This window comes from Delphinapterus leucas, chromosome 11 (assembly GCF_059928025.1).
Source record: "Delphinapterus leucas isolate spDelLeu-1000000601 "Yukka" chromosome 11, BTC_Dleu_Yukka2, whole genome shotgun sequence".
In the NCBI taxonomy this organism is placed as follows: domain Eukaryota; kingdom Metazoa; phylum Chordata; class Mammalia; order Artiodactyla; family Monodontidae; genus Delphinapterus; species Delphinapterus leucas.
Genome location: NC_143139.1, coordinates 93510369 through 93538096, shown reverse-complemented (window position 1 = coordinate 93538096; position 27728 = coordinate 93510369). Strand labels below are relative to the sequence as shown.

Sequence of the window (27728 nt, the reverse complement as noted above, 5' to 3'; positions counted from 1 at the left end):
TGACACTAAAGCAGCACTGGGAGGGAGAACAAAAGAATAATTCTTCCTGGGCAACATGATTCAGAATTAAAAAGGTAGAGAGTAAAGTGTCTCTCCCTCACCTCTGACATGCCCAACCTCGGCTAGGTCCCTTCCTTCTAGGGCCTCAGTTTCCTTTCTGTAAAAGGGTTGTTAATGAGGACGAAAGGAAATACGCGGGCGAGGTGGCTGGCGCACAGCAGGCACTGAGCCCGCAGCTGCCGCTGTCCCCGCGATGTGGCCCGTGGTGCTGCAAAGTGCTTCCCGCACCCTCAGGTCTTTCAAAGGAGGCCAGGGCAGGTGGTATTGTCCTCATTTCACAGACAAAAAGGGAAAAATAAGCACAGCTCAGACAGCTTTAAAGTCAGGGCCGGGCCTGGAACTGCTCAAAGCCAGGCCTCCCGACTCCACTCCACCCCAGGCAGCAAGGCCGTGGCCTCGGGCACAGGCTTGCGGCACACATACCTGGGGTGGGGGTGGGTGCGGCCTGGCTCATCTCTCCCAGGGGGTAGCCAAAGTTCCGCACCAGCAGGGTCATGTCCTCGTGCCTTGGGCAGAACTTGGCACGCTCCCCGCCACTGGCGAAGGTGTCACTGTGGATGCGCTTCACCCGGTCCACCACGGCCTGGGCCACTGCATCCAGGGAAGTCTGCTTGGCGAACTCCGTGTCGATCATGGCGGCGATCTCCTGGGGGCGACGGGAGCACAAACCTGGTGAGCAACGAGGGGGCCCAGGGAGTGTAGGCCACACCTTCACAGCCAAATCAGGACACTTAGGGGTCACCAGCCAAGCAAGTGGACGTCCCCACCAGCCAAGCCTGCCACCTGAGCTTCTCAAGGTATTCAGGATAATTCTTTTGGAACTTTCTCATTAGAAAAGGTGTGACCTTGTGATTTCTCTGATTTTTGGCTTCCACACACCAAAAAAATGGGGGATAATATCCACCTCACTGCATTACAGTGAGGATTAAATAACATAACGGATGTGAGGGCACTTCAAGCTCAGTACAAATTGTCGGCTTTCTTTCCTGGAACAAACTTATTGTAGGAGATGATATGTCGATTTTGTCAGAAACTGAGGATACAGGATGAAGAGAGGGTCCCTGCCCTCAGAGAAGTCCACTGTCCCGTGTATTCTAGAACCCAGCAGAAGCCACTGGACAGTCTTATCACGAAGAGCAAAGAAAGGAAAAAAAAGATCACATTTATGGTAAGATAAAAAATATAAACACAAAATCCTCTACATGATGGCTGGCTGCAGTCTCTTGGAGGTAGGAGGGCAGGCTGGCAGGTAACAGGAAATGACCTGGGCCCGGTCCGGGGGGCTCAGCTCCAGCACTGACCAGCTTTGTCACCTCAGGCAAGACCCTGAACTCTGTGAGCCCCAAGTTCCCTAGCCTGACATGGCAGTGAGCCCCTGCCCCTACCATGTTATAAGGCTACTGGAAGGAATGAGATAAAATAGATGAAAAACCTTGAACACAGGTATTAGGAGACAGTGAGGCGCCTAAGACTTGCCCTCATTATTTTTAATTAGGACAAAGCAGAAAAGGTTACCTTCTCACCAGAATCACAGATGGAAGGAGAAACACAAGCTGAACTTCTCTGACTGACCCAGCAAGCCCAGGTCAGGTAAAGGCAGCTTCCCTTCAAGTCATCCTCAATGTGACTGCCTCCAAGTCCCGCTTTAGTGACGACCGTCTGACACATGCATCCCAAGGTGTAGGAAAAAGCAGCAGCTCCCCCTGGCTGAGAACCTATGTCTACCACGCCCAGCCTTCATCACAGCCCCACAAAGGCAGAGGTCATCATCCCCATCTCAGAAACAAGGAATGAACTGTGTATCATGTGCAACTCAAAGAGGGAAGCGACCGAGGCAGTGGAGCGGGACCTGGGCGGGCCGCACGACTCCTTGGCCAGCGTTCTATGTACCAGGCCGCGCCCCTGCGGGGCTTTCCTCCGCGGCCCACCCGGGCCCTTCCCAGACAGTCTCCAGAGCCACGTGTGCCTGTGGAAATTCATTTCCCTCACCCTCTTCCCTTAGGCTTTGCTCAGGACCCTGGGGACTGGAACTGCTTCAAGCCCAGATGAGCAAAGCTTTTGGGTAGGATGGGTGTTCTTGGAACTCTGGGCTTTTTCTTCTCCCAACTTTGAACCCAGAGAAGATGTCTGGTGAAAGCATGTGAGAATCAGAGCTCTGGGGAGCATGCCACCCTGCAGGCTGACCAGCCATGCTCTGCTCGGGCCCAGCTCACCTGGTTGGCCTGCCCAGGCCCGTGGGCTGCCTCCAGGGCCTTGTACAGCCCCTCGGACATCAGCACCAGGAAGCCAGTCACCCCATCCAGGGGCTGTGCACCGTGGATTTCAGGCTCCGCGATGATGGGCTTGGACTTGGCAGCGCTGTGGGAAGAGAGCAGAGGGCACAGCTGTGCTTGGAATGGCCCCCTGGGGACATTTATTCTGGTGAGAAGAATCTACATCCAGAATGTAAAATAAAACACACATCTGACAAGAGGAAAAGAAAGAGAGGAGAGAGAAAACCAGAAAAACAGACCTGTCTTCTGAGGGCAGCTCTTAAAATAAAGCTCAGAGGGCCAGGAAAGCCAGGGCGAGGCTGGGGTCACAACGGCCAAGGTCAAATGCCCAATCCTGGTCCCACTCCGCATTTCCTGTCCACAGAGCTGGGGGGTGGCAGGGGGAGGGGGGGGCAGCCAGAGGGATGGGTTCTCTTTTAAAAGCCCACTCCTCTTGGGCTCCTCCAAGCTGACCCAGGCCCCACATACACTCTAGCTGCAGAGGGACTATGAACTGATGCACCATCAGAGCTGGTCAATGTCAGGAAGCTCCAACATGCACACATGCACACAGGGCAAGGATAAGAAGATGTTCCTGGCAACAGGATTTGAAAGAGTGAGTCTGGCAACATCCTGAAGGTTGGTCCATCAGTAGGGGCGGGTTGGGTGAGTGCTGACAGCTACACACTGGAATCCTAGCAACTGTTACCAAGAATGCTGCCAGCCTAAATTGTAGGTGTGCAGGAATGGAGGAGTGGGTGCCTATACTGAAAAAAGTGAAGTGCACAACACTGGGCGCGGAATGCTAGCATTTGTGGGTGTTTTGAAAAGGCAACTTGCTCCCTCCCCACCCCCAACAAGCACGCGCCATGCACAGTGCATGCGGCGCGCACACACACGCGCGCACGTACACAGAAACTCCAGGGCAGGATACCTCAGAAACTAGCAGCTTCTGAGGAAGGAGTCTGGGCTTGGGGTGGGAGGAAGATTCACTTTTCACTGCATATCCTGGGCACTGTTTGAATTGTTTTAAACCACAGATGGACCTTTCCATAAAGCAAACAGAACCCGACAAATTAGAGACAAAAGGTTCCAAACGTAATTATTTAAACCTTGTGAGGGTAAGGAGCTGTAACACATGTTTTCTAAGACACAAGGTGGGCATCACACACACACACAGTGTTGTTGCATACAGGGTCGCCGTAGTTCAGGACACAAGCTCTGAATTCAGCCTGCCTGGCTTCAAGTCTTGCCGAAGCCCACTATTAGCCCTGAGACCAGGCAGGCTACCTAGTGTCTGCATGTGTCAGTTTCCTCATATGAAAATACCTCTGGGGCAATAAGAGCACCCACTTCATAGGGCCTGAGGACTGAATAAGAGAATGGATGTAAAAAACTACGCATGGGCTTGGATGAAGGCTCACGTTATTATCATTGTCTGTTTGCTATGAGCAGTGGGTGGCATCCAGAAGGGACAACCCATCTGGCAGCCCCGCCCTGGCCCCAGTCATGACAATACCGGCCAACAGGCCTTCGGTCTGTCTCTATCCACACCAGGCAGCTCATGCCAACTCTGGCCTCTCCTGCCAGGCCCTGGGGCATTGGTTGCTGCCCTTGGCTTTGGCCCAGCTCCCCACCTAACCCCTTGCCAGCCTAGCTCTACAGGACCCCAACTCCTGGCCTGCTGCCTGCTGGGTCCAGGGCCTGCCCCACACCAACCTCTCCGGGAGAACGAAAGAATCTCCTTGGGCTCCAAACTACCTCAACTGTACCTTTTGTCCCTAGAGCCTAAAATCTGCATCTGCCCCAGGCCTCTGGTCTTACAAATGGGGGCAGCTGGGCCGGCCACTCACCTGAGTAGGTCGATGTCAGTGTAGCCGTATTTGACCTTGTAGTCCCCAATGCGCCTGGTGCTTTCCTGCCCACAGATGACGCCCACTTGCTTGATCTTTCCTGCATCCAAACCTACCAGAGGAAGAACAACACGACAACCTCAGAGTTTGTTCATAAAGAAGAACCAAAAGAAGGGGATACAGACATATCCACAAAAACAAGGCACTGAACAGGAAGTGAAATCATAGCAGGCACCTTGGAGGGCAGTTAGCCCAAAGTCCCCCAGTGTCCTCAGCCCCCATCCCCATCAGAACACCCGTGGCTCAGAGTCCTCCCCTACGGGACAGCAGATCCAGCACCGCCCAGCTCAGCTCCCTCTGCAGCCTGGGCTCACAGGGAAGGGAGGGGGTGGCCATGGCGGCAGCTGGAGCCCCAGGACTTCTTTGGCCTCTCAGTCTCCACCAATAACAGTGCATACCAGAGACTCCTGGAAGCATTTCACATGTAGTAACTCTTTCAATCCTCACAACACCCTGAGGTTAAGTGTTACTATTATCCTCATTACACAGAAGGGGAAACTGAGGCACAGAAAACTTGAGTAAGTTCCAAAATCACCAACTAATAAGTGGAAGAGCTGGGATTCAACCCCAGGCAGGCTGGTCCCAAGCCCAAGGTCACAGCCCGTCCACTTCATGCCTTTCTCTACGTGGCCAACAGAAGGCACAGGGTGAGCCACCAGGCCCCGCCCCCCACTCACCCAGCTGTGAGAGCCGGAAGAGCTCATCCTCATTCTCCGTGGTGTGGTCCACGTTCAACTGTGTCACCTGAAGACCATCCACCGTGGATTTGCATAAAAGCGCACGGTTCGTACCTGCAGAAGAATTCAAGCAGCTGAGCAAAGACTGAGAGCACAGCGAAGAACAGGACACGTTGAGAAAAGAGAGAAAAGGCAAGCATCTCACACATGGAAATCCTTGAAATGAGCAAAGAAAATAGGCTCAGGCCACTGGAGCCAGTGAGCAGTCAGGGAGAGCTGATGATATTAAGGAATTAGGTTAAACTTTTCCAGTGGCATCCGAGGACAATTATGATTAGGATCTTAACGAGACCTTTACCCTAAGGAGCCACACTGCAGTATTTACAGATAGCACGACACAGCGTCTGGGTTTGCTTAACAACAACGCGGGGACAGAGGGCTGTGGATGAAGTGAGGCTGGCCGGCGGAGGCTGCTGGGGCTGGGGGATGGGCACACAGTAGTTCACTAAATGCTCTTCACATAAAAATGCTGTTTATTACAGTTTTGAATCTTTTCCGTAACGAAATCTTAAGGAAAGGAGGAAGAGAAGAGGGACCGTATCAGTGGGGTCTCTCCAGAGCCCCTGCAGTAAACTGCACCCTGAGGGCACCGCCTTCTCAGGCTCGAACATGGCCCTTCTTCACCTACAAATCCAAATGTCCCTGTGACCTCTCACCCTCCAGCCCAAACCCAGCCCATCTTGCCGCCCTTCATGCCAAGTGGGTCTTCCACAGCCGGACAACTTCTTCTAGACAAGGAAGCCACTAAGGTAGCCCAGAGAGGGGACACAACTCCCCAAGGCCACAAGCCAGTTAGGGGCACAGGGGGGACTCAAGCCGGGACACCAGCCTCTCAGCAGGTACTTCAAATGCCCCGGCCTGGGACTGAGACGTCCTATGGAGTTAACGGGAAACACTTAGTGGTCTCAGGACGCTCGAGGTGGAGGTCTTCCGTGTCTGGGAAGCAGACCGCCCAAAGGACACACGGATCCCGAGGCTGACCTTCTCCCCTGCTCTCCCGCCTTGGGACAGGCAGGTGGCTCACCGACATTGGCGACATAGAGCCTGTTGTTGAGAAGGACCGCCACCACGGCCATGGCTCCTCCCGAAATCTCCTTCTCCAACGTCTTGAGTCTTTCGAGGATCTTCTGATACTGAGGGGGCAGCTGGTGCTGAGGGGCGCCCTAGAAGCCATCACCGGCGGTCAGAGCAGGCCAGGGCCTTGGAGAGCATCTCACCAACCTCCCCTCCCTTAAAGACAGAGCATCTGAGGCCCGGCCGGGAAGGAAGCTGGCTGCAGCTCCAGGGCAGGCTTCTTTCAGGAGAGCCAGGCGTGACCTAATTCGTCCCGTCGGCCCTGAAGGTACCTGCGCATGACGTGAGCAGGCGGGTGACGAGGCCTGGACAGATTCGGGCCGAGGACCGACCTGGAAGGAGCTTCTCTCACACCCTATGCCCACCCCAAGTGGAGTCGCAGAGTATGGCTGCTCGTAGCCAGCCAAGGAGGGTCCTAGGAGGGCAGACCCGTTGCCACCTGCATCCCATCAGAAACTGTCCCCTAACGCCTGCTGCTCTGGCCTAGTTGTATCAATGGCCTGGGAGGGGCATGACAGACGAGTCCTTGCTCCTAGCAAAGCTGGACCTTGATCTGCTGCTCGTGGCGCACAGGCTGGGGACGTTACCTCAGGCAGCTGGGACTGGAGGCTCGCCTTCTCTGCCAACGCGTCATCGATGGACTCTAGGAAGCTCCTCTCCACCACATCGAAGGCCTGGAGGCAGAGGACAAGGCGGCAAAGGCCAGTTCAAACACCACTGTCATCTGAGGCTGAAATGCTATTAACGGCAACAAGTTGCATCAACCGCAGGTTACCGTGTGATGGGGCTTCGTACAGCGCACCACCAGGCACTGCTGCTCCCGCAGAGCAAGGTCTGATGAAGATGGCCCCGTGGGGCTGGTGCCTTCCAGGTGGCAGTGCAGAGCGGCCAGAGAGGTGGGACGCGGCAGGGAGGTAGGGAGCACAGGCTGCCTGAGGGTGACGGCCAGCTTGGCACTTGCCGGCCAGGCAGCGCGGCCTCCTCAGGGGAAGCGCTGTTCTGACAGTGACTGAGGGTGTGCGCCTTGAGCACCTAGCGCCCGGCTCAGACCAAGTCTAGGTCAGTGACAGCTAGTGTCACTGCCACATCCTGAAGGCCCCTCAACACAGCTCACGCTGCCGCCTTTCCCAAGGGCGCCAGCTGACACTCACTGGCACTGGGCCCTAAGGCCACGGCCGGCGCGCGGGCCCGCAGGTGCCAAGGCAGGAAAATGGCTGGGAACGCTGTTTTCGAGGAAGAGGAATCCACATTTCTCGTCTAAGACTAAGTGCCCCTGGACTTGCTTCCAAAAGGCGATGCCAGGAGGACAAACTCCATAACAGCAGCGAGCAGAAACGCAGAAGTGGCAAAACAAGCACAAGCCCAGCGGGAGCGAGGAGGCAGGGCCTGGGGAGCCCCCAGTGACTGAGTGCCTGAGCCACGCGGGGGGAGAGGGCCACCCTCAACGACCTTGTCTCTACCAGGGCTCAGCTGCTGCCCCCATACCCCACGTCCAAGGTGACGTCCATAATCCCCTTCCCCAGGAGCATCTCGTCCAGGGCCAACCCCGCGAGGCGTGGGGAAGGACTGCTGCTGGCTGCCCGGCCCTGCACCTGGGAAGTGGGGTGCCCCTGCCGCTGGGAGAGGCTCCCAGAGCTGGTTCTTCTGCGGAGACAAGGAGCCAGCGAGGCCTTCAGACCAGCCCCGGGCTAACCGCACGCTCTGCAGTCGCAGGGCCGAGGCCCAGGGAACTCAGCCACGGCCAGCCAGCCCGAGCCCCAGTACCTGCAGCAGGACCCGCCGCACGTCGGCCTCAGTGTGCTCGGCGCTGAGCTGGCCCAGCAGGAGCTCCGCAGACAGCCGCTGGGCCACGAAGTTGGTTACCCGGTTGCCATCGTAGCCGTTGAAGACCCCGTACAGGAAGCAGCTGTCCTCACTCCTGACAGAGGGAGAGGGCAGGAGGTGGCCTGAGACCAGGGGCTCACAGGAGAGTGATGCCAGCTCCAGAGTGAGGGGGAGAAAGGAAAGGCATTGGGGAGACAAAAGACACAGCAGCTGTGGCTTCAGGTGCCCACGTGGGCCCCCCACGTTGACTATCATTGCACTCTGGCCGTGACTTTCTAGGATACCCCTGCCCCCTGGAGCAGGCCTTCAGCTGGTCTGAGGTCTAGACGTGGAAGGGACAGCAGCAGACATCACCTCCCGTGCGCCATATCGCACTAGGAAGCCCCACGGAAAACAGCTGCAAAACTGCTTTCTCTTGCTTGCAAACCTACTTCTGGTGCCCAGGAGGGCGCTGCCAGCACTCTCACCTGAACTTGAGCCAGTTGTCCTCTGGTGGGTGGCTCTCAGTGCCCTTGCCATCGGCAGAGTAGCTGCGGTTGGAGGCTGAGCCAACTCCAGAGAGGTGGCAGAGCGGCAGGTCATCCGTCCAGCTTGGTTGCTGCTCCTGGGAAGGACACCAGGAAACCAAGCGCGTTACCTTCTCACCCAGGGCAGACCCCACCTCATCTGCTTTTTCTTCCCCAACAAAAACCTAGCAGGCCCGGAGCCCCACCCAGAGGGTTCCACTTCCTCCTGGAAAACAATGATGCGTGTATGAACAAACACTTGCAGAAGGGTTTGCGTGGTTTATGGCTAATCCACAAACTTCCCCGGGAAACCTGAAAAAGACTAGAGTTCCCACATGCAAGGCTCAGCAGGGATCTCCAGGAGTGCGGTACACTGTGGAGCATGAGTGAAACTCACACACACAAGTGAAGCAAACTCCTCGTATAAAAACTCTTTGGTGGTCCCCACCTTGCACTGCAATGGCTCTGACTCCAATCCCTTGGGCACTGGTTAAAACCGCAGATTTCCAGGCCCCGCCCACAGAATGTCTGATCCTGGCGGGGCTCAGGATATATGCAGTGTAGACAGCTCCTCCCAGGGGACTGATTCAAGCAACACAGATCCACACCTAGAGAAACTGACTTAGAAGCTCAGCCTCAGTCACTCTTCCTAGCACTGGGGTCTCCACGCCCTGGTCCCCACTCCACCCTGGTGTCCTCTCCCATCTGCCCCCCCGCCATATGCTTCTCCACTAGTACCAGATGCTTGCAGTACCCTGTCCACATCCCGCTCTTTCCCTCTGCGTGGAACACCCTCCTTGTCCTTGTCTAATAATTCTCCATGTCCTTCGGGACTCTGGCTCGGGAGTCACCGCCTCCAGGAAGACTTCCTTCAGAACGCCCCTCCCCAGGCTTGGCTGCCAGCCCTCTTGTGTATCCCTACTACACTTGGCCCCCCACTCTTGCCTGTGTCTGACTCCCATTCTACCCCATGGATCTCAAAGCAGGCTGTTCAGTATAACCACGACAGAGCTTTAAACACAAACACACGCACATATACACAGAGCTGTCTAGGAGGCAGCCCAAACACAGACTCTGAATTTCCTAAATCTCCTTGGGGGGGCACTCTGAGCACCTGCACTTTCTAAGCCCCAGAATCGACCCTGACACAAGGCGCAGGTGTGATCCACTAACTCACTGAAAGCCTCCCCTACACCCAGCCCCCACTTGAGAGCCCTGCCTGGTTCACAAAGGCATTCCCGTGCCCACCAAGCTGAACTAGAGCAAACTAAAACTGGGAAAATCAAAGTTCAACTGCAAGGAGAGTAAAGTTTGGATTGAAAGCTTTATTGAAAATTTAAAAAGCACGAATACTGTGCACAACTTCTTACAAGTTAGCAGTAACAGACTTCAAAAAAGGATGTGAAAACTACTTCAACAGGCTTTTGCAATCAGATATGTAAAAAGCCTGTGGTTAGCTTTCGTGGCCAATTTCATCTTTTGTTTATTTACATACTGACAGGGAGTGACTTCATAGCTTTTTTATTTATTTTTTTTCATTTCAATTGCTTTTATGCTGCATTTATTCCAGCGCTTTAGTTTTGTGCTTTGCACCCTGGAGCAACTTCAGCAGGGGATGGGAGTTTGTTTTTATTTTTAAATTAGCATATAGTAAAACTGCCTTTCTGGTGGGCAGGTCTATGAGGTTTTTTGTTTTTGTTTTTTGCGGTACGCGGGCCTCTCACTGTCGTGGCCTCTTCCGTTGCAGAGCACAGGCTCCAGACGCGCAGGCTCAGCGGCCATGGCTCACGGGCCCAGCCGCTCCGCGGCATGTGGGATCTTCCCGGACCAGGGCACGAACCCGCGTCCCCTGCATCGGCAGGCGGACTCTCAACCACAGCGCCACCAGGGAAGCCCCAGGTCTATGACTATGAGTTTTAACACTCGTAGAGATTTGTGTAACTACCGCCACAATAAAGATACAGAACAGCCCATCTTCCCCAAACACGCCCTCATGCTGCCCCTTTGAAGCCACACCCTCCCCTAACTCCTGGCAACCAGTGACCTGTGCCCCATCACTCTACAGTCTTTTCAAGAATGCCATAAATCAAATTATACAATGTATAACCTTTTTCTTCCTCTTTCTATTGTGGTTAACACGTATAACATAAACTTTATCATCTTAACCATTTTTCAAGCCATCTTTAAGTGTACGTTTTACTGGTGTTACATATATTCATAGTGCTGTGCAGCCATCGCCACCATCCATCCCCATAACTCTGCTCATCTTGTAAAACTGAAACTCTACCCATTAAACAAAAACTCCCCATTCTCCCTTCCCTCCAGCCCCTGGCAACCACCACTGTACTCTATGTCTTTAAGTACATAACCTTTTGAGACTGGCTTCTCTCACTCAGCATTACGCCTTTGAGATCCATCCAAGCTGGTGCGTGCACCAACAGTTGGTCCCTTTTTATTGTAGAGCAGTATTCTGTCATATGGACATGGTATAGTTTATCCATTCATCCCCTTAAGGGCATTTGGGCTGTTTCCAGTTTTTGGCAATTATGAAGAGAGCTGTTATAAACACTCATGGGCAGGTTTCTGTGTGAACATAACTCTTCATATCTCTAGGGTAAACACCTAGGAGTGAGACTGCTGTTTAACTTTATACGAAGCTGCCAAACTGCTTTGCAAAGCGGAGCGCCACTTGCCTCCCACAGGTAACGCACGACCGTTCTTGCTGCTCCACATTCTCATCACATGGTATTTTTTTTTTTAAGACATTCTAAGAAGTGTATAATGATATCTCATCACAGCTTTAATTTGCATTTCCCTAATGGCTAATAATGATGTTGAGCATCTTTTCATGTGCCTATTTGCCATTCACATATCTTCTTTGGTGAAGTGTCTCTTTAAAAAGTCTCATACCTATGTTTTAATTGTGTTGTTTGTTTTCTTAACTACTGAATTTTGAGAGTCCTTCATATATTTTGGATAAAAGTCTTTTCTTGCATATGTGATTTGCAAATATTTTTCCCAGTCTCTACCTGCTATTTCATTCACTTACCAGTGAGTGTCTTTTGTAAAGCAAAAGTTTTTACTTGTGATGAAATCCTTTTTTAAAAAATATTTATTTATTTTCCTTATTTTTTTGGCTGTGTCGGGTCTTAGTTGCAGCACACAGGATCTTTAAGGCATGTGGGATCTTTCATTACTGTGAGCTGTCTCTGCGTTGCAGTGCTCAGGCTTCTCTCTAGTTGTGGCACACGGGCTCCAGAGCACGTGGGCTCTGTAGTTTGCAGCACGCGGGCTCTCTCACTGAGGCGCGGGAGCTCAATAGTTGTGGACCCTGATGAAATCCATTTAATCATTTTTTTTCTTTCATGGTTCATGCTTTTGATGTCATCTCTAAGAACTCTTTGCCCAGTCTCAGGTCACGATATCTTCTGTTTTCTTCTAGAAGTGTTATAGGGACTTCCCTGGTGGTCCAGTGGTTAAGACTCCATGCTCTCAATGCAGGGGGCCCAGGATCGATCCCTGGTCAGGAAATTAGATCCCACATGCACGCTGCAACTAAGAGCCTGCATGCCTCAACTAAAGGATCCCTCATGCCACAACTAAGACCCGCCACAGCCAAACAAATAAATTTTAAAATAAATAAATAAAAAATAAAAGTGTTATAGTTTTACATTTAGACCTGTGATCCATTTTGAGTTAATTTCTATATAAGGCAGGAGATTTAGGTAAATTTTTTTTTTTTTTTTGGCAAATGGATGTCCAATTTTTCCAATAGTATTTGTTGAAAAGACCATCCTTTCTCTGGACTTCCCTGGTGGCGCTGTGGTTAAGAATCCGCCTGCCAATGCAGGGTACACAGGTTCGAGCCCTGGTCCAGGAAGATCCCACATGCCGCAGAGCACCTAGGCCCGTACGCCACAACTACTGAGCCTGTGCTCTAGAGTCCATGCGCCACAACTACTGAAGGCCGTGCACCTACAGCCTGTGCTCCGCAACAAGAGAAGCCACCACAGTGAGAAGCCCGTGCACCGCAACGAAGAGCAGCCCCCCCAGTCGCCGCAACTAGAGAAAGCCTGTGTGCAGCAACAAAGACCCAACGCAGCCAAAAATAAATTTTTTAAAAAAAGAGTATTTTAAATACTTCTGGTTACTTTAAAAAAAAGAAAAACAGACTATCCTTTCTCCATTTAATTACCTTTTGCACCTTTGTCAAAAATTAACTGGCCATACTCGTATGGGTCTATTTCTTGACTCTATTCTATTCCATTGATCTATGTGTCTATCCTTCCACCAACTCAAAGCTCTTGATGACCATAGCTTTATTAATCTGTATTTAAAATCTACATTATAACATCAGTTGGTGTGATGCCTCTAACTTTATTCTTTTTCAAAACTGTTTTGGCTATTCTAGTTCCTTTACCTTTCCATATAAATTTTAGAATCAGCTTGTATTTACAAGAAAATCCTGCTGGGATTTTGATTGGAATTGTTTCAAATCTATAGATCAATCTGAGGAGATGTGACATCTTCACTATATTGAATCTTGCAATTCATCAAACGGTATGTCTTTAAAAGTCCTTGTGTCTTCTTTATGGGACTTTAAAAACTCACACAACTTCACCACAAGGGCTAAAAAGCTACCAATGCCTACGAGCAGTCTTTGACAACAGAACATATGACTAAAATCTACTAATGGAAAAGGAACGGCAACAAGAGCTGAAATTCTGCCCAGCTCCCGATGATGCTGAGCATTTAACTCTTTCAGGTCAAGCTACAGGGAAATAAAACAAAACAAAACAAAAAACTGCTTCACAGTAACACAAAACTGTTTCTAGTTTTAATCCTGACCTGTCTCACTTTAAAGCAACAAAAATGTCTCTCTTAACATAAGTGTGAACTTCAGTCTTTGGAATCCACATATGACATTATGCAATGAGAGTATATTTGATTAATACATATTCATTCAACAAATGTTTACTGAACATTTACAACAGGCTGGCATTACTCCAGGTGCTGTGGACACAGTGGAGAAAACAACCGAGGGTCCTGGCTTGAAACTTCCTTTCTAGGCAGAGAGACTTCAAACATGTAATACGATAAATAAACAAGGTACTTTTAAACAAGGAAACGTGCTGTGGAGAAAATACATCAGGGTAAGGGGACAGACAGTGGTGGGGAGGGCTCTTTCAGATGAGGTGGCCAGAAGAAGCCTCTCTGGGGAGGTGACCTCTGAGACAGACCTGAACGATTATGGAGCAGTGGCCATTTCAGAAAGTGGGTAAGGAGCCTTCCAAGCAGATGCAAAGACCCTGAGGTAGAAAATAGAATGACTTAGGTTTAAGGAAGTGTGAGGCTGGCGTGGCCTCTGTAGTGAGCAGCAGGGAAAGTGGCTTGCTCCTGCGTTTACACACATGCACGCACGTGTGTGCCCAAGTAAGGACAGTGTAAGGCCTTTAAGGCCACAGAAAGGAGTTCATTGCCAAGGAATTATACTTCAAGGAACAGATATTGCCAACCATCCCCTATGTCTTAGATCTGATTAATATACCTCCATCACCAAGGACCTCACAAAGGTCTCAGGCAACCTCGCAAGTAAATTTCCCAAAGAAGCTCCTTTTTCTAGGGTCTGCCTCCTGCCTCCAACTGGGAAGAAATTAAGCATAAGATAAGGCAGAGGCACAAAAGCATCTCCCCAACTAGGAGTGTCCCCTGTCCTGAAAAGATGGGCCAAGAAGCCAGTATTTGGCACCCCAAAATGTCCCAGCTGTTTTAAAGCATGGGAGGAGAAGACATTTATACTTTCTAGAATCCTGTCTGTGATTAAAACTGAGATTAAGATGGATTGAACTCGTCCTCTAATGTGAGATGAACAATATGAATGTGTTGCCCACGATGCAAAACCCGTCATCGATGCTGCAATCACAGTGCTTCCTCTGCCATTATCTAACTCCCGCAAGGGTCAGAGACAGGCTTCCGGGGACTTAAATCTTTCCAATAAATTCATACTTTCCAGAAAAAAAAAATATTACCCAAGCAACTTATGGGCCCACTCGGCATTGAGAAATACACTATGAAAAAGACTAGTACATTAGTCTTTCACAAGGAAGGAGATAAACTCAAAATGGATGACTGAGGAACTTGCCACATCAGTGTGTCGTGGCAGAGGAACAATTCATGTAAAAGCACTTCACGATGGGAGCTCACGAAGCTGCTCTCAGGAGCGGGCTGATGCCATGCTGGCTGCTGCAGCCATGCCCAGCTGACATGAGCGTAGCAAGCTCCCCAAACCAGAAAGACCGTGTGTCTGACAGTGGTCAACCTACTTAACAAGTACCTTATTCTTCAGAAAGTATTTATGCTTAGTGTCTGGATACTTCTACAGTGTTAAGTGCTTTTTCTGAAATTGGATTTTCATAATGTTGAGCTAGTAATATTTTGGAAATGCATTGTTTTAGTAATTGGCAATCAGTGTTTAGGTCAGTGGGTAAGTACTCCAGGGCTTAAGGGCAGTGTTTGTCCATTTCTGATAAAAACACTTAAGGAAACAGTCATTGACGGATATTTTCTTAATGTACCATTATATATATACTTCAGTCAGTCCTAATACCAGCATCTTACTTAGTGGGTAAACACAAAAGGCATTCGCATTAGGATCAGGAACAAAGCAAGGATACCTATAATCTCCATTACTTAATAATGAACTGGAGGTGTCAGCACATGCAATTAGACAAGGGAAAAGAAGGAGAGCATACGACTTGGAAAAGACGTACAGTCATCTCTATTTGCAGTTGATGTGATGGTATTTGGAAACCCTAAAGAATAAATAATAAAACTAACTCAGTATAGTTAGTTTTTATAAAACTAGTTATAAATAATTTAACTAACTCAGAAATAAATCAGTAAGATGGCAGGATACAAAATCAACACAAAAAATCAACAGCCTTCATATACTTAAAGAAAAGATGGGCATCTAGCCTCTACTTACTGTCAACTAAAATAACAAAGCCTTTTTCCTCTGAAGTTCTCTTGAGTCAGTTCCCCAAAACCACACTCCTGTAGAGGAGTTTTTTAAACTTAAATTTATATCGGTTGGATTATATCTTAATGCTTTCATCTCAGCCATCCAGCCTGTTGACATAGTTTTGAATCTCACCCTTTGACAGATTAACAATCTCACTCAGCTGTCTATCTTGTACAGATAAGGCCTGCTACAGAGTGTTCCAAATGACTTCTAAAAAACTGTGACCAGAAGAAAAAGCGTGGGAAGCTAACCCGCTTCTGACAGGAGGTGTCTGCACCAAACACAGAAGGGAAGTAACACCTCCGCCAAAGGTTTATGATACTTGAAAAGCCATATGTATTTTTGGAACCTCACATAAAGAGGCTACTGACCCTAGAGGTACAGTCACAGAAACAAGCACATACTTTAGAACAAACCAACTATTTATATATGAACCTTGCTGAGCGAAGTTCTCCTATTTCACATTGACATTCTTTAAACAATGAGTTTCTAGCCAACTTGCCTTGCTATTTAAATAAAGAAAGAAGAAATAAGAAAAAAATTACCCAAAAAGCATATTAAATAGTATCTACGGTAAGGCAGAGCCTCTCCCTTTCTGTCTTTCCAAGTCCTATCCACCCACAAAAGCCCAGCTCAAATCCCACTGGTGCCAGGGGCCCGTGTTTCCCAAACCTCAACCATCCACTCACCATCTTCAACAAATTATCCATTTCATGTTTTTTCTTTAATCTGCCATGTTTTCTTTTATTAAAATGACTTCATTTTGAATGTAAACTCTTCAGTATTATAAGTGGAAAACCATTATTACCTGCCAAATCTTGATGGTAATAAAAAAGGAAAACAAAACAAGGTTATTAAATTCTAGCTTAAGTCATGGGCTGCTGCACTCTGAGCTGAAGCCCTGTTCTCTCTGTTGAAATAAAGGGAGATTAGCAAGAACCAGAAAGGTGTTACATACGTACTAGGACCAAACCAAGTTTATCTCCTGATATCATCAGAAAGTTTCAAAGAGAACTAAAGAGCAAATAACCTCCACATGTAAGGATGCGTTTTACATCGGCATACACCTAACCACCTCACTGAATGTGTTCCAGGTTCTGGGAAAATACTGCCCAAGGCCTTGGGGCCCCTTCCCTGAGAAATGCATCCCGTGGCCTCACCGTGCATTCTGGGTACCTACTCACTGGCTATTAACTATTTGGCAACTTGTGGCAACTCTCAGGTTATAGCCTGGTATTGTTAATTGGCTACTTTATTTCACCGATTCAAAGACATGTATTTTCAACATTTTTAATATCGCTGAAGTTAGTGTGTTACAAGTTAATTAGCAGGGCACTTTCTTTCTTAGTAGTATATAAAATAATGATGTGTCCTTATAATCCATAGTGTCTTAGACCCAATGACATATGGGCAATTTCTCAGATACTCATGAGTGCTCCTTCAGCGACGGCCCTGCATGGAGTGCAGTCCCCACAGCAGCTCAAACGTTCAGTAACAAGCTGCCAGACAATTCCAGGAGGCGCCACCCGTGTGGGAGTGGGAGAGTATCTGGTCCTCCCTGATTTCAGCAGTGGCCCTCAAATCATTCTCACCCTGCTGTGGCCGGGTAAGCTTCAATTGTATTCTCCCCCTTCTGTCCACCGCCATCAGGGATTATCCATACCAAGCACTCATTGCTGATTCTATTAAAACCCACCAGACTGCCAACACTCTTGCTTCCTTCCTCCACGTTTCCGAACAGTTTTCGGAAAGGTCATGTATTTTCTACTCACACAAACCACCCACCCTTCCACCCCTGCACACACTGATGCACACTTTCTCCCACACCCGCAAATGCCAGGCCCACAGCACCAGCAGCAAGCGGTGCTTAGCGCCTGAACATGAGTCGTGAGAAGCTGAGAAAGGGGAGTCTCAGGCTTAGAGCCTCATAAACACATACAACAGTGAGTATGGCTCACTTAACTCTTTGATGGGTTACAAACTCATTTCTCACAAGAAAGAATCTGTTTCGAAAAGCCTAATTTTAACTTGATTTTCTGAGGGAGATTCCAAAATTCATATTTTGGTATAAATTTCTCTAGTTATTCAATTGTATTTAACCCATTAAGGGGGTCACACCTTGCACACATATATTTCAGCATCAGCACCTCACGTACACGTGACCATGTCACATAAAAATAGTCCATCAGGGCTTCCCTGGTGGCGCAGTGGTTGCACCAATGCAGGGGACAAAGGTTCGAGCCCTGGCCTGGGAAGATCCCACATGCCGCGGAGCAACTAAGCCCATGCGCCACAACTACTGAGCCTGTGCTCTAGAGCCCGCGAGCCACAACTACTGAAGCCCACACACCTAGAGCCCGTGCTCCGCAACAAAACAAGGCACTGCAATGAGAAGCCCGCGCACCGCGACAAAGAGTAACCCCCACTCACCGCAACTAGAGAAAGCCTGAGTACAGCAACGAAGACCCAACACAGGCAAAAATAAAATAAATTAATTAATTAAAAAAAAGTAGTCCATAAAAGTCCCCACAGAGACTCATCTCAAACTCCTGGGCAGCAGAAATAGACAAAAGCATGATTCCAAGTTCGGGCCACAGCCTGAATATCAAATTATAGTATGAAAAGGCCGAGTGTTTTTGTGGCGGAAGCACCCGGATTACTTAGAAGCAAAAAGGAAGCTCAGAAAGAGAGAATCATGCCCTCAGCAAGATGACTCTGGGTGGGGGTAGCAGTTCTTTCTCTCCAAAAAGGCTAAAACACCCCGATGCCTCCTGCCATCTCTATCTTTCAGAATGACCCCCTTTTCCTTCCTCACTTCTCTGGGACCGACCCCACTCCTGGCCCCCACCTCTTTCACTAGGGTTTCCATCAAAGGTCCTCTATGTTTTCATCACAAATATAGCACTAATACATTTTAAAGGGGCTACTAATAATTGTGGAGCTTACCGTGTGCTGGAGCAGCTGGACCACATTCTGACGGCATATGAGACAGTTGTAGGTGATGGTCTAAAGGATGTTTTTATTTTAAGGCTATGTGTTTATTTTAACATACATTAGAAGAAAAATATATGGCTAGGACCTGTGATTTCATAGATATAATTGCTCAGGAAAAATTTGATTTCAAGTTGACTTTTTAAATAATTAAGTAAATAGTAGTTTAGGCAAAATTAAACTCTTGATTCTCCCTGCCCCCAGGGCACGCCTCCTCCAGGGCTCCCCACCTCAGTAAACAGCACCACTGTTGTTCCAACCAAAACCTTGTAGTCCTTCTCGACTCTTCTTCCTCTGTCACACGCCTCACACTTGATCTGTCAGCAAACCGTATCAGCTCTTCCCCCCAAACACAGCCAGAACTGGGTCCTTCTCACCACCCTTCTTCCGTCACTCTGACCGAGCCTCTGTCGTCTCACACCTGGGCAACGGGGAGCACCACGCAGCAGGTCCCAAGCTTCCACTCTGGCCGCTCAAACGCCTGCCTCTCGACAGAAGGCTCTTTCTCCAGCCACGAATCAGATCACTTCACGCCCCTACTCAAACCCACCCTAGAGTTTCACATCACACTTAGCACAGAATCCAAAGCTCACATCAGGATCCACAAGGCTCCCTCGGACCTCGGCTTCTACTACTCCCCCAACATACTCCACTCCAGCCTGACGCTCCCCTAATAGGGGAGCCTTTGCACCCCTGTTTCCTCACGCAGGAATACTCCCTCCCACATCGCCCACCTCATCTCATCAAACGTTCAACTGTCTTCCCCAACCACTCTGTCTAAAACAGGCCCTTCACCCCCCTGTCTGTGAATCCGGCCTATTCTTCCTCGCAGCACCCCTATGTTATATTCTGGATATTATTATATCATATATAATCTGTACTTCTTTCTGTTTCCTATCTCACTCACTAGAACATAAGCTTCACGAGGGCAGGGTCCCCTGCATCTACACAGTGCCTGCCACATACTGAGTACTCAGTGACGTTTAAGGGAATGAACCGTAGGCCTTCATTCACATCAGGACTGAAGGTGGAGCTTCATGGCTGGAGGTAACCACACCAGGCCAGGAGTGTAACACGTTCATTTAATACTAACAACACTCCTGGGAGTCCTCTCGGGTGGGGAAACCAAGGTTCAGGGATGTTAAGTGAAAAATCAAGGTTTAGGGATGTTAGTGAATTGCCCAAGGTCATACAGGACCCGTGAGCTATTTTAACAGGCTGTGAAGGGCCCAAGTTCTTTTGAAGCTACTTCAAAAGCTCATCTTTTCTTCAAAAGACCTTTTAAGGTACTACACTACCTGGGGAGCAAAGGTGAAACTCCTCAGGATGACATTCCACGAAGCACTCTGCCATCTTGTCCCTGGCACTCCCTCCCAGCACCATGACAGCAGATCCCCAGCCCCTCCTGCACTGACCTGGTCAAATTAGGCCATCTGCAGCCCCTCAACACATTGACACTAGAGTGCCTTACACATCACATTAGTGATACAGGCTCCTTCTCCCACGCAGGACTGCAAATGCAGTGGGGGTGGACACCTACCTTATTTATCTTCGTATCCCCAGGCCCAGTAACTACAGGCCAGCAGATCTCATAGCCACCTGCTGAATGACGGTGTCTGAGCTACTCTCACCGGACTCAGGACAGTGGACGGCAGGCCAAGCCCAGCACACCGTGTGGACCCTTGGATGCCCTGTGAGCAGAGATGTCTTGATCATCATTAGCGTGGGACGGGTCTGGTGTGGACATCCCTATCATCCCTTTGCCTTTCATCACAGTGCTATGTGCTTAAAGCTAACCATCCAACTTTAAAAGATTGCACACGTTCTGGAGCTAGCAATGCTCGCCTCTGTCTAACCTGAGTCCCCTGGGCTCCATCACACCGATAAGGGAGGGAAGCTGGTAGCCACTCTCCTCAGCAAGCCACGTCAGCCTATGACAGTTAACCACACCGGCATCTGCCACAACCCACCCAGTATTTCCGGAATGTTTACTACACTGGGGACATTTACATAAGGGCCCTGCCCTCCTACAAAGCAGAGGGCCAGGCCTACCTAACCAACTCAAGGATAAGGCCAGGGCTTCCCTGGTGGCGCAGTGGTTGGGAGTCCGCCTGCCGATGCAGGGGACACGGGTTCGTGCCCCGGTCCGGGAGGATCCCACATGCCGCAGAGCGGCTGGGCCCGTGAGCCATGGCCGCTGAGCCTGCGCGTCCGGAGCCTGTGCTCCGCAACGGAAGAGGCCACAACAGTGAGAGGCCCGTGTGCCGCAAAAAAAGAAAAAAAGGATAAGGCCAAACTGCCAGGCAGTAGTAAAATAAAGGGACAGCCAAAGGTGTGGAGGGGAAGAGAGCATTCCCCACTGGGAAAAGCTGGGAATTGCCGTCCTGGAGGAGCAATTTCAAAGGGAGTCTACACAAAGCCTCTCATTAGATTACAGCAGTGAAGGCCACCCTTACCCACTGGTTCCAATGCTTCAAGTCCCCTTAGGGCAGTAGGGCCAAGACGTGCTGCATTTCTGTAAAGTCAGGGCTGAGCACTGAACCTGGCCTCAAATGCTTTACTCATTATTTTATAAACAATTTATTGAATGCCCAGCACCTAGTGATGGGAGGTGCTGGTAACACTATCCAGTGTTCCCCTCTCTTCAAGTTCACTTTCCAGTACAGGAGGCAGACAAGTCCGCAGGCAAGTACAACAGACCGCCATGTCTGAGGAGGACCCAGGGGACCAGCAACCTGCCCTTGGTCCATGGTGCCAACACGCATGTGCATCTGTGTATATGTGTGTCAAAAGGATGCAGGTGCTGGAAGATACCAGTGACAATCCCATAAGGGTCCAGACGGGGGGGAGGTGGGAGGGGGGAGCCTCAAGACAATCCTCCCACTGCCTGCTCTTACCTAATGGATAAGGAAACTGAGACTGAGGGAAGCACAGTGAGTTACAGCCAGGACCAGAACCCAGTCATTCCCTCCGTATAGCCTAGAGGTTAAGAGGGTTTCTGGAATCAGAATCCCTGATTTTAATCCTGCCTCTGCCACTTACCAGCTGTGTGGCCTTTGGCAAAAGACCACCTCTCTGTGCCTCAGTTTCCTCATCTGTAAAACAGGGAGAATTACAGTACTTGTCTCACGGGGCTGTTATGAAAAATTAAACTTAGAAATATAAAGCTATTAGCACAAAGCCTGGGATATAGTAAGCGATACACAACTGGGTGCTGCTGCTATGATGATTCCTATCGCACGACCCGCCCAGGGCCTGGGGTAGGCTCGCTACCCCGGCTCTCTCGGCGGCCGCGCGCCACTGTCCCTGCAGGCTCCAGAACGCTAACCTCCACGCGCCCTTGAAGCTCGCGGCCGCTGGACCGCGAATCCGAGCCCCCGACGGCCCGGCCGGCAACGCGCACGCGCGGCACGCACCCGGGGTCGGGAATGAGCGGGGGCCGGCCCGGGAAAGGGGAGGGCGGCGGCCACACCCTGCCAGGGACGGGGAGGCGACCAAAGGCGGAGAAGGAGCCGCGCTTGCACCCGACAGGTCTCCCCGGGCTCCCAACCCCCATCCCGAAGAGCGAGTGGGTTCCTCACACTCTGCAGCAGACTCCTCCTCTGTGCCGCCATCTTGGAGGGACCCCCGCGAGCGCGCCCGCCTCCCGGCAGAGCAGGCGAGAAAGGCGGCTAGAGCGGCCCAAAGCCGGCCAGGAGGACCGCGCTGCCAGGGAGCTTGAGCCCAGCGCCACCCTACGGCCGAAGTAGGATGCGGCCGTAGGGAAGCGAGTGCGCAGGCGCGCTCTCCCACCATTTCTCCCGTAAGAGATAAAGGGAAGGACGGCTTCCTTATGTAGTAGCCCCTCTTCATCTTTATTTACAGAACTTTCTTCAGGATCCCTTTCAGGTGGGGCTCCTAAGACCCTGGATTAGGGTACTTTATGAGCACTATGGGGGCGGGAGAGGGCGAATTATTCATTCACTCAATAAATACTCATTGGGTGACTGTGCCTGGCCCTTTGGGGTGAAGCAGCAAGCAAGACAGGCCCTCCAAAAGCTAACATGTTAATTGGGAAGGACAACATTTACATACGTAAGTCATTTCGAATGCTGCTGCTTACTGGGAAGGGAGTTTATGCATGTGGCAGGCGTGGCGGTGTGGCAGGTAACTGGCGACGAGGAAGGGCTGGAGGGGACAGCTAGTGCACAAGGCACGAGGAAAGGGAGCGGGTGGGTTCAGGAAGCATGGGTGTCACCGAAGGCCGCTGTGGCTGGAACAGAGATGGAGGGGGAGTGAGGTGAAGGGGGTAGGGGGCAGGCTCTGACCTTGCTAGCCCCAGGCAGGAGTTGGGCTATTTGTCTGGAGGACAAAGGAAAGTTGTTGACTTCTGAGCAAGCCATTGACATGACCCTGTTGGTAGAAAGATCCCTTTGACTACTGTGTACAAAATTGGTGTTTAGAAGAGGATTGGCGTGGAGACAGAAAGACTAATTAGGAGAATGTTGTACTGGATCCAGGCAACAGTCCCTAGAGTGGCTTGTGTCAGCTGATGGTGGTGAACTTTATTTAGGAGATGAAATCGTCAGGGCTTGACCATGGATTGGTTGTGGGTGATGATGGGAAGAGATGTGTCAAAGATTCTCCCAGATTTCTGGCAAGAACAACTAGGTCTGAGGAGAGGGAGAATGTTCATTTTCGACATGTTGGGTTTTTCTGGCTGTGCAGCGTGGCTTGTGGGATCTTAGTTGCCCGACCAGGGATTGAACCCCGGCCCTCGGCAGTGAAAGCGCAGAGTCCTAACCACTGGACCGCCAGGGAATTCCCTGGATATGTTGAGTTTGAGTTGCTTTTGAGACATGCAAGAAAAGAAGTCAGATCATTCCTTAGAGAAGACTAGAGCTCAGAGCAGCGGGTTAGTAAGCAAAGCCAACAGACAGTGAGCAGCTAGAGAGGCAGGGGGAGCAGAGGTGGCACAGAACCCAAGATGAGGGGGGCATGGGCGGCAACATGACATGCTTTTGAGAGATCCAGTTAGAAGGTAACCGAAGAAAGCCTGTTAGATTTAGCTGTCTGGAGGCCCTTGGTCCAGGCAATTCGGATGGAATGGTAGGACAGAAACCCAGATGCAGTGAGTTGAGGAATGGCTGGTAAATGGAGACACAAAGACCTTGAGAATAGGTGGTTCTTCCCAGTTGGTGGGAGGGAACATGGGTTTGAGAAGAGTTTTTTCTTTTAGGTTGGGAGAAACTTGAGCCTGTTTAAATGCTGAAGGAAAGGCTTAATAGAGAAGAGCTGATATTCAGAAGAGGGAAGAAGGAGGCAGTCTAGGACTGGGATGGTGATTCACCATCTTGCTGTCCTACCAGCACAGCTTCACGTGGCCCAAGATGACTGCTTGAGCTCCAGTCATTTAGTCTGAGTTCATCCAGCAGGAAGGAAAAAGAAAGGTAGGAAGGTGGCATTTGCTTCCTCCTTTTTTTTTTTTTTTTTTCAAATCAACATTTACTTGCAAGCAATCTCCCTTCCCTTTTAAGGAGACTTTAGAGGTTCCTCCTGATGCTTCTTCTTACATCTGAATGGCAGTAACCTAGCACCATGGCCATATCTCACTGAAAGGGAGGTCAGGAAATGAAGGCTTTGGACTGAACTACAAAGTGACCAACTACAGTTTCTGTTACTGAAAAAAGATTGGGAAATGGATACCAGGAGCTTATGTGCAGTCTCTGCCATGAATGGGGTTGCTGAGGCCTGGTGGTTTGTCTGTTGAGGAAGAGTCTGGAAAGAATTAAGATTTGGAGTCCAGCCCACTCCATTCTAATTCCGGCTCCATATCCTGTCGCCTGTGTGACCTTGAACAAGCCACCTGCCCTCTCTGAGCCTCAGTATCCTCCTCTGTAGAATGAGAGTGATAATCTACCTGACAGAATGACTGCAAGGATTAAATGAGATGCCACGGGGAGACCTGACCTGTGGTAGGTGCTGATGTTTGTTACATTCAGAGTAAACTTTAATTTTTTAAAAGAGAATAAACACGCATCGAGCACCTACTGGATGCCAGGAACTTGTTGGATGTTTTTTCATCATACACTTATTTACTTCTCACTCCAACCTGGTGAGATAGGTATTGTAATCTCCTAATTTATAAAGCAGGAAACTCCAATTCAGCAAGTCATCCAACATAGAAATGTCAGGATTTTGAACTCAGGTCTGACTCTGCAATGTTGTGATATAATCAGACATGTATATTTCATCTTCGTCCCAGTTCTAGCGCAGAGCTTCCGAAAGGGTTTTGAAATTTCCTGACAGAGGTGATAGGAGCATCTTTTGTTTGTCGTAACGAGCAGCTTTCCACTGTACTGGAGTTTACGGTTAATGAATGACTGGTGTCTGGAGGCCCCTAGATAACTTCAGGTTGGGGGTTAATCGCAGAGGGACCAACCTTGTGATTAGAGGATCGGAACTTTCAGTCCCCCTCCCCCTGCCCCAGGGAGGGGAGAGGGGCCGGAAATTGAATTAATCGCCAGTGGCCAGTGATTTCATCAATCACGCCTATGTAATGCAGCCTCCATAAAAACCCTGAACGAAGGGCTTTGGAGAGCTTGAATTGTGAGTACATGCAATTCCTGGGAGCGTGGTACACCCCAAACTGGGGAACCACACACTTGGTGTCAGAAGTGTCCTGCTGGGGCTTCCCTGGTGGCGCAGTGGTTAAGAATCCGCCTGCCAGGGCTTCCCTGGTGGCGCAGTGGTTGAGAGTCTGCCTGCCGATGCAGGGGACATGGGCTCGTGCCCCGGTCCGGGAAGATCCCACAGGCCGCGGAGCAACTAAGCCCGTGCGCCACAACTACTGAGCCTGCGCTCTAGAACCCGTGCACCACAATTACTAAGCCCACGTGCCACAACTACTGAAGCCCGTGCGCCTAGAACCCGTGCTCTGCAACAAAAGAAGCCACCACAATGAGAAGCCTGTGCACCACAACAAAGAGTAGCTCCTGCTCGCCACAACTAGAGAAAGCCTGTGCGCAGCAACGAAGACCCAACGCAGCCAAAAACAAACAAAATTTAAAAAAAAAAGTGTCCTGCTGTTGTGGGTAAAAACACGTTAGTAGGAGACACCAAGGCCTTTCCTGGCAACCAGTGAAGTAAGCAGACCTGCCAAGGCCCTTCCCAGCTAAGCCTCGGCATAACTTCTTCAAGTTTCTCAGACAACCACGTGTTTCCTGCCTCCGTCTTTGTCCCTGTTGTTCCCACACTTGCCTGCCCGGTGAACTTCTGCTCCATCTTCAAGACCCTTAGCAAATGAAAGCCCTTGACATTTTTCTTGATCCTGTAGGGGAGGAAAAATTTCCCTCTGCCCTTCTAGGTTCTCTTTGGCTGGTCTAATATAATTAAATTGGCACAAGACAGACCAACAGGAGAAAAACAATCAAATTTAATTTCGAACGTCCAGGAGCCCCAAACATATGAAGCTCAAAGAAGTGACTAAAGCAGGCAGCTTTTATACCTTGTAGGCAAAGAAACAATTACTTGTGAAGATCTGACAACACGGAAGCCTTTTTGCTTGGGGTAGCAAATTGATGAAGAAGTGACAAAGTTTGTTTATACAGCCTTCTTGGCCTTGAGACCTTGAATTTGCTATCTCTGGCGATAAGGATGCCTTCCCTCCTCCTGGTAGAGGGTATCTTCACATGGGAGATTTATTTCCTGCTTTTTCAGGGGGACAAAGGAGGGTAAGCATGTTCTTGCACCAGCTGTTTCCCAAGAAACTTTAATTCAAAATAATCAATATGCCAGAGTGGCATGTTTGGAGGTGGCCTGCCCTGAACTCCATCAATTCCCTCACCAAGAATCACTCCCTCAGTCACTTGTTGATCATTTAAAACCACAGGGCTTCCCTGGTGGCGCAGTGGTTGAGAGTCCGCCTGCCGATGCAGGGGACACGGGTTCGTGCCCCGGTCCGGGAAGATCCCACATGCCGCGGAGCGGCTGGGCCCGTGAGCCATGGCTGCTGAGACTGCGCGTCCGGAGCCTATGCTCCGCGGCGGGAGAGGCCACGGCAATGAGAGGCCCGTGTACCGCAAAAAAAACCACAGTTATTGTTTGGAGTGACCTTTCCGAGGACAGGAACTATGGCATTTCAGCTCTGGGTCTCCTCGTAGGCCCTGGGGAAGCTTCTCAGTGACTGTGTGTGTCATCAAATTAATTGAAGAGTCAGAGATGAATGGATACATTGGTAGATGAGGCAAGTGGGGGACAGGCAGTCCCAAGGTCCCCAAGTGACTTACAGGGGAGCTGGGACTAGACTTGGGGCTTCTAGATAACCCCCCAATGCCTCTTTCCACCCCTGACCCCCTAACCAATGCACCATGATGGATCCTTTTTCCAAAATTCCTCGAGTCTGATCTTCCAGGGAGCAAAAAGACGCTGGGCTCAGCATGGCACTTGGGAGAACAAGCATTAAGTCAGCGCCTCCTGTTTGCAGGACACTGAGCTCCCAAGGGGTAGGGGTGGATCCAAGGAAGTCCGCTGGGGACAGGCCCCCTTCTCTGGGGTCACCGTGCCTGGGAACCAAGCTGTAAAGTGGATCCTGTTTTCCCCAGGACAACCCTGTGGGTCAGGGTTTGCCATCAGTCCAAGTCATGCTTCTGCCAAGGAACAAAGATGTCACAACTGCTGACCTTGATAACTGTTTAAATGGCCAGAGCAAGCTCCAGGTGCCCAGGTGGACAAGCCACCTGGCGGGGACAAGGGCCCTGATGCACAGTGAAGCACACACATGGCCCGGGACATCAGATAACTCCATGCCACCACACCGTGGCCTTTCCAAACCCCCAACAGCAGAAGAACAAACAGCCATGTAGCTCGTTGGCCACCTTCTGGGAACTGAGAAAGGCTGTGCCTGGGGGTTGGATCCGCCCTTTGTCATGAGGTCTTCAGCAAGGCTTTCTATGGCTCCAGCAAGCTCCCCATGGAGCCAGGAGATGCCATCAGTCCTTTGTTCAGCCTCACACACAGCCCTGCAGCGCATCTGGTTTGCAGGTAACAGCTTGGAAAGGTGCTGTTGAAGACGCTGAAGAATACTTGGAAGAGAGAAGAGCAGATTCGCCCACATCCCAGCACCCTCATCCTCACCTTCCTTTCTGCCTTCTCCGTTCTGGCTGGGAACCCAGGCAGGTATCTGGCCTGGTCGCCAAGAGAGAGTGCAGAGGCCACCCTGGGCTGGGCTCTCTGCCTTTCTGGGCTTTTCTTGGTCACAAGCATTTTTCCATGGGACTGTGTGGTCTTCATACTGACCATCTGAAAGGATGCATCAGAGTCCTTTGAGCACCCCCTCATTTTCAGATGTTAGCTGATAAGCGTGTTTCCAG

General features: G+C 50.2%; 1 protein-coding gene and 1 long non-coding RNA gene across 11 annotated transcripts in view; one reads left to right on the top strand and one right to left on the bottom strand.

Moving 5' to 3' along the window:
* The window catches only part of TAB1 (TGF-beta activated kinase 1 (MAP3K7) binding protein 1), a 26635-nt gene extending 4447 nt beyond the window's left edge, over positions 1-22188 (bottom strand). For 3 of the 9 annotated variants that reach the window (XM_089921339.1, XM_089921341.1, XM_089921340.1), the window contains exons 1-10: positions 21960-22188; positions 21421-21473; positions 8328-8464; positions 7801-7954; positions 6624-6710; positions 5987-6125; positions 4903-5016; positions 4166-4277; positions 2274-2418; positions 484-706 (exon numbers count right to left, since the gene is read on the bottom strand). In XM_089921339.1, coding sequence (XP_089777465.1) covers positions 484-706; positions 2274-2418; positions 4166-4277; positions 4903-5016; positions 5987-6125; positions 6624-6710; positions 7801-7954; positions 8328-8464; positions 21421-21473; positions 21960-22173 — 1378 coding nt within the window. In that variant the 5' untranslated portion in view covers positions 22174-22188. Of the gene's footprint in view, positions 1-483; positions 707-2273; positions 2419-4165; positions 4278-4902; positions 5017-5986; positions 6126-6623; positions 6711-7800; positions 7955-8327; positions 8465-16076; positions 21374-21420; positions 21923-21959 lie in introns of those variants that run through there. The other 6 variants (XM_089921346.1, XM_089921343.1, XM_089921344.1 and 3 more) reach the window with 6 other exon arrangements.
* LOC111186466 (uncharacterized) overlaps positions 22182-27728 on the top strand; it is a 22665-nt gene continuing 17118 nt past the window's right edge. Inside the window, exon 1 of one of the 2 annotated variants that reach the window (XR_002647858.2) lies at positions 22182-22452. This is a non-coding gene — a long non-coding RNA (uncharacterized LOC111186466). Of the gene's footprint in view, positions 23808-27728 lie in introns of both variants that reach the window. The other variant, XR_016395061.1, reaches the window with a different exon arrangement.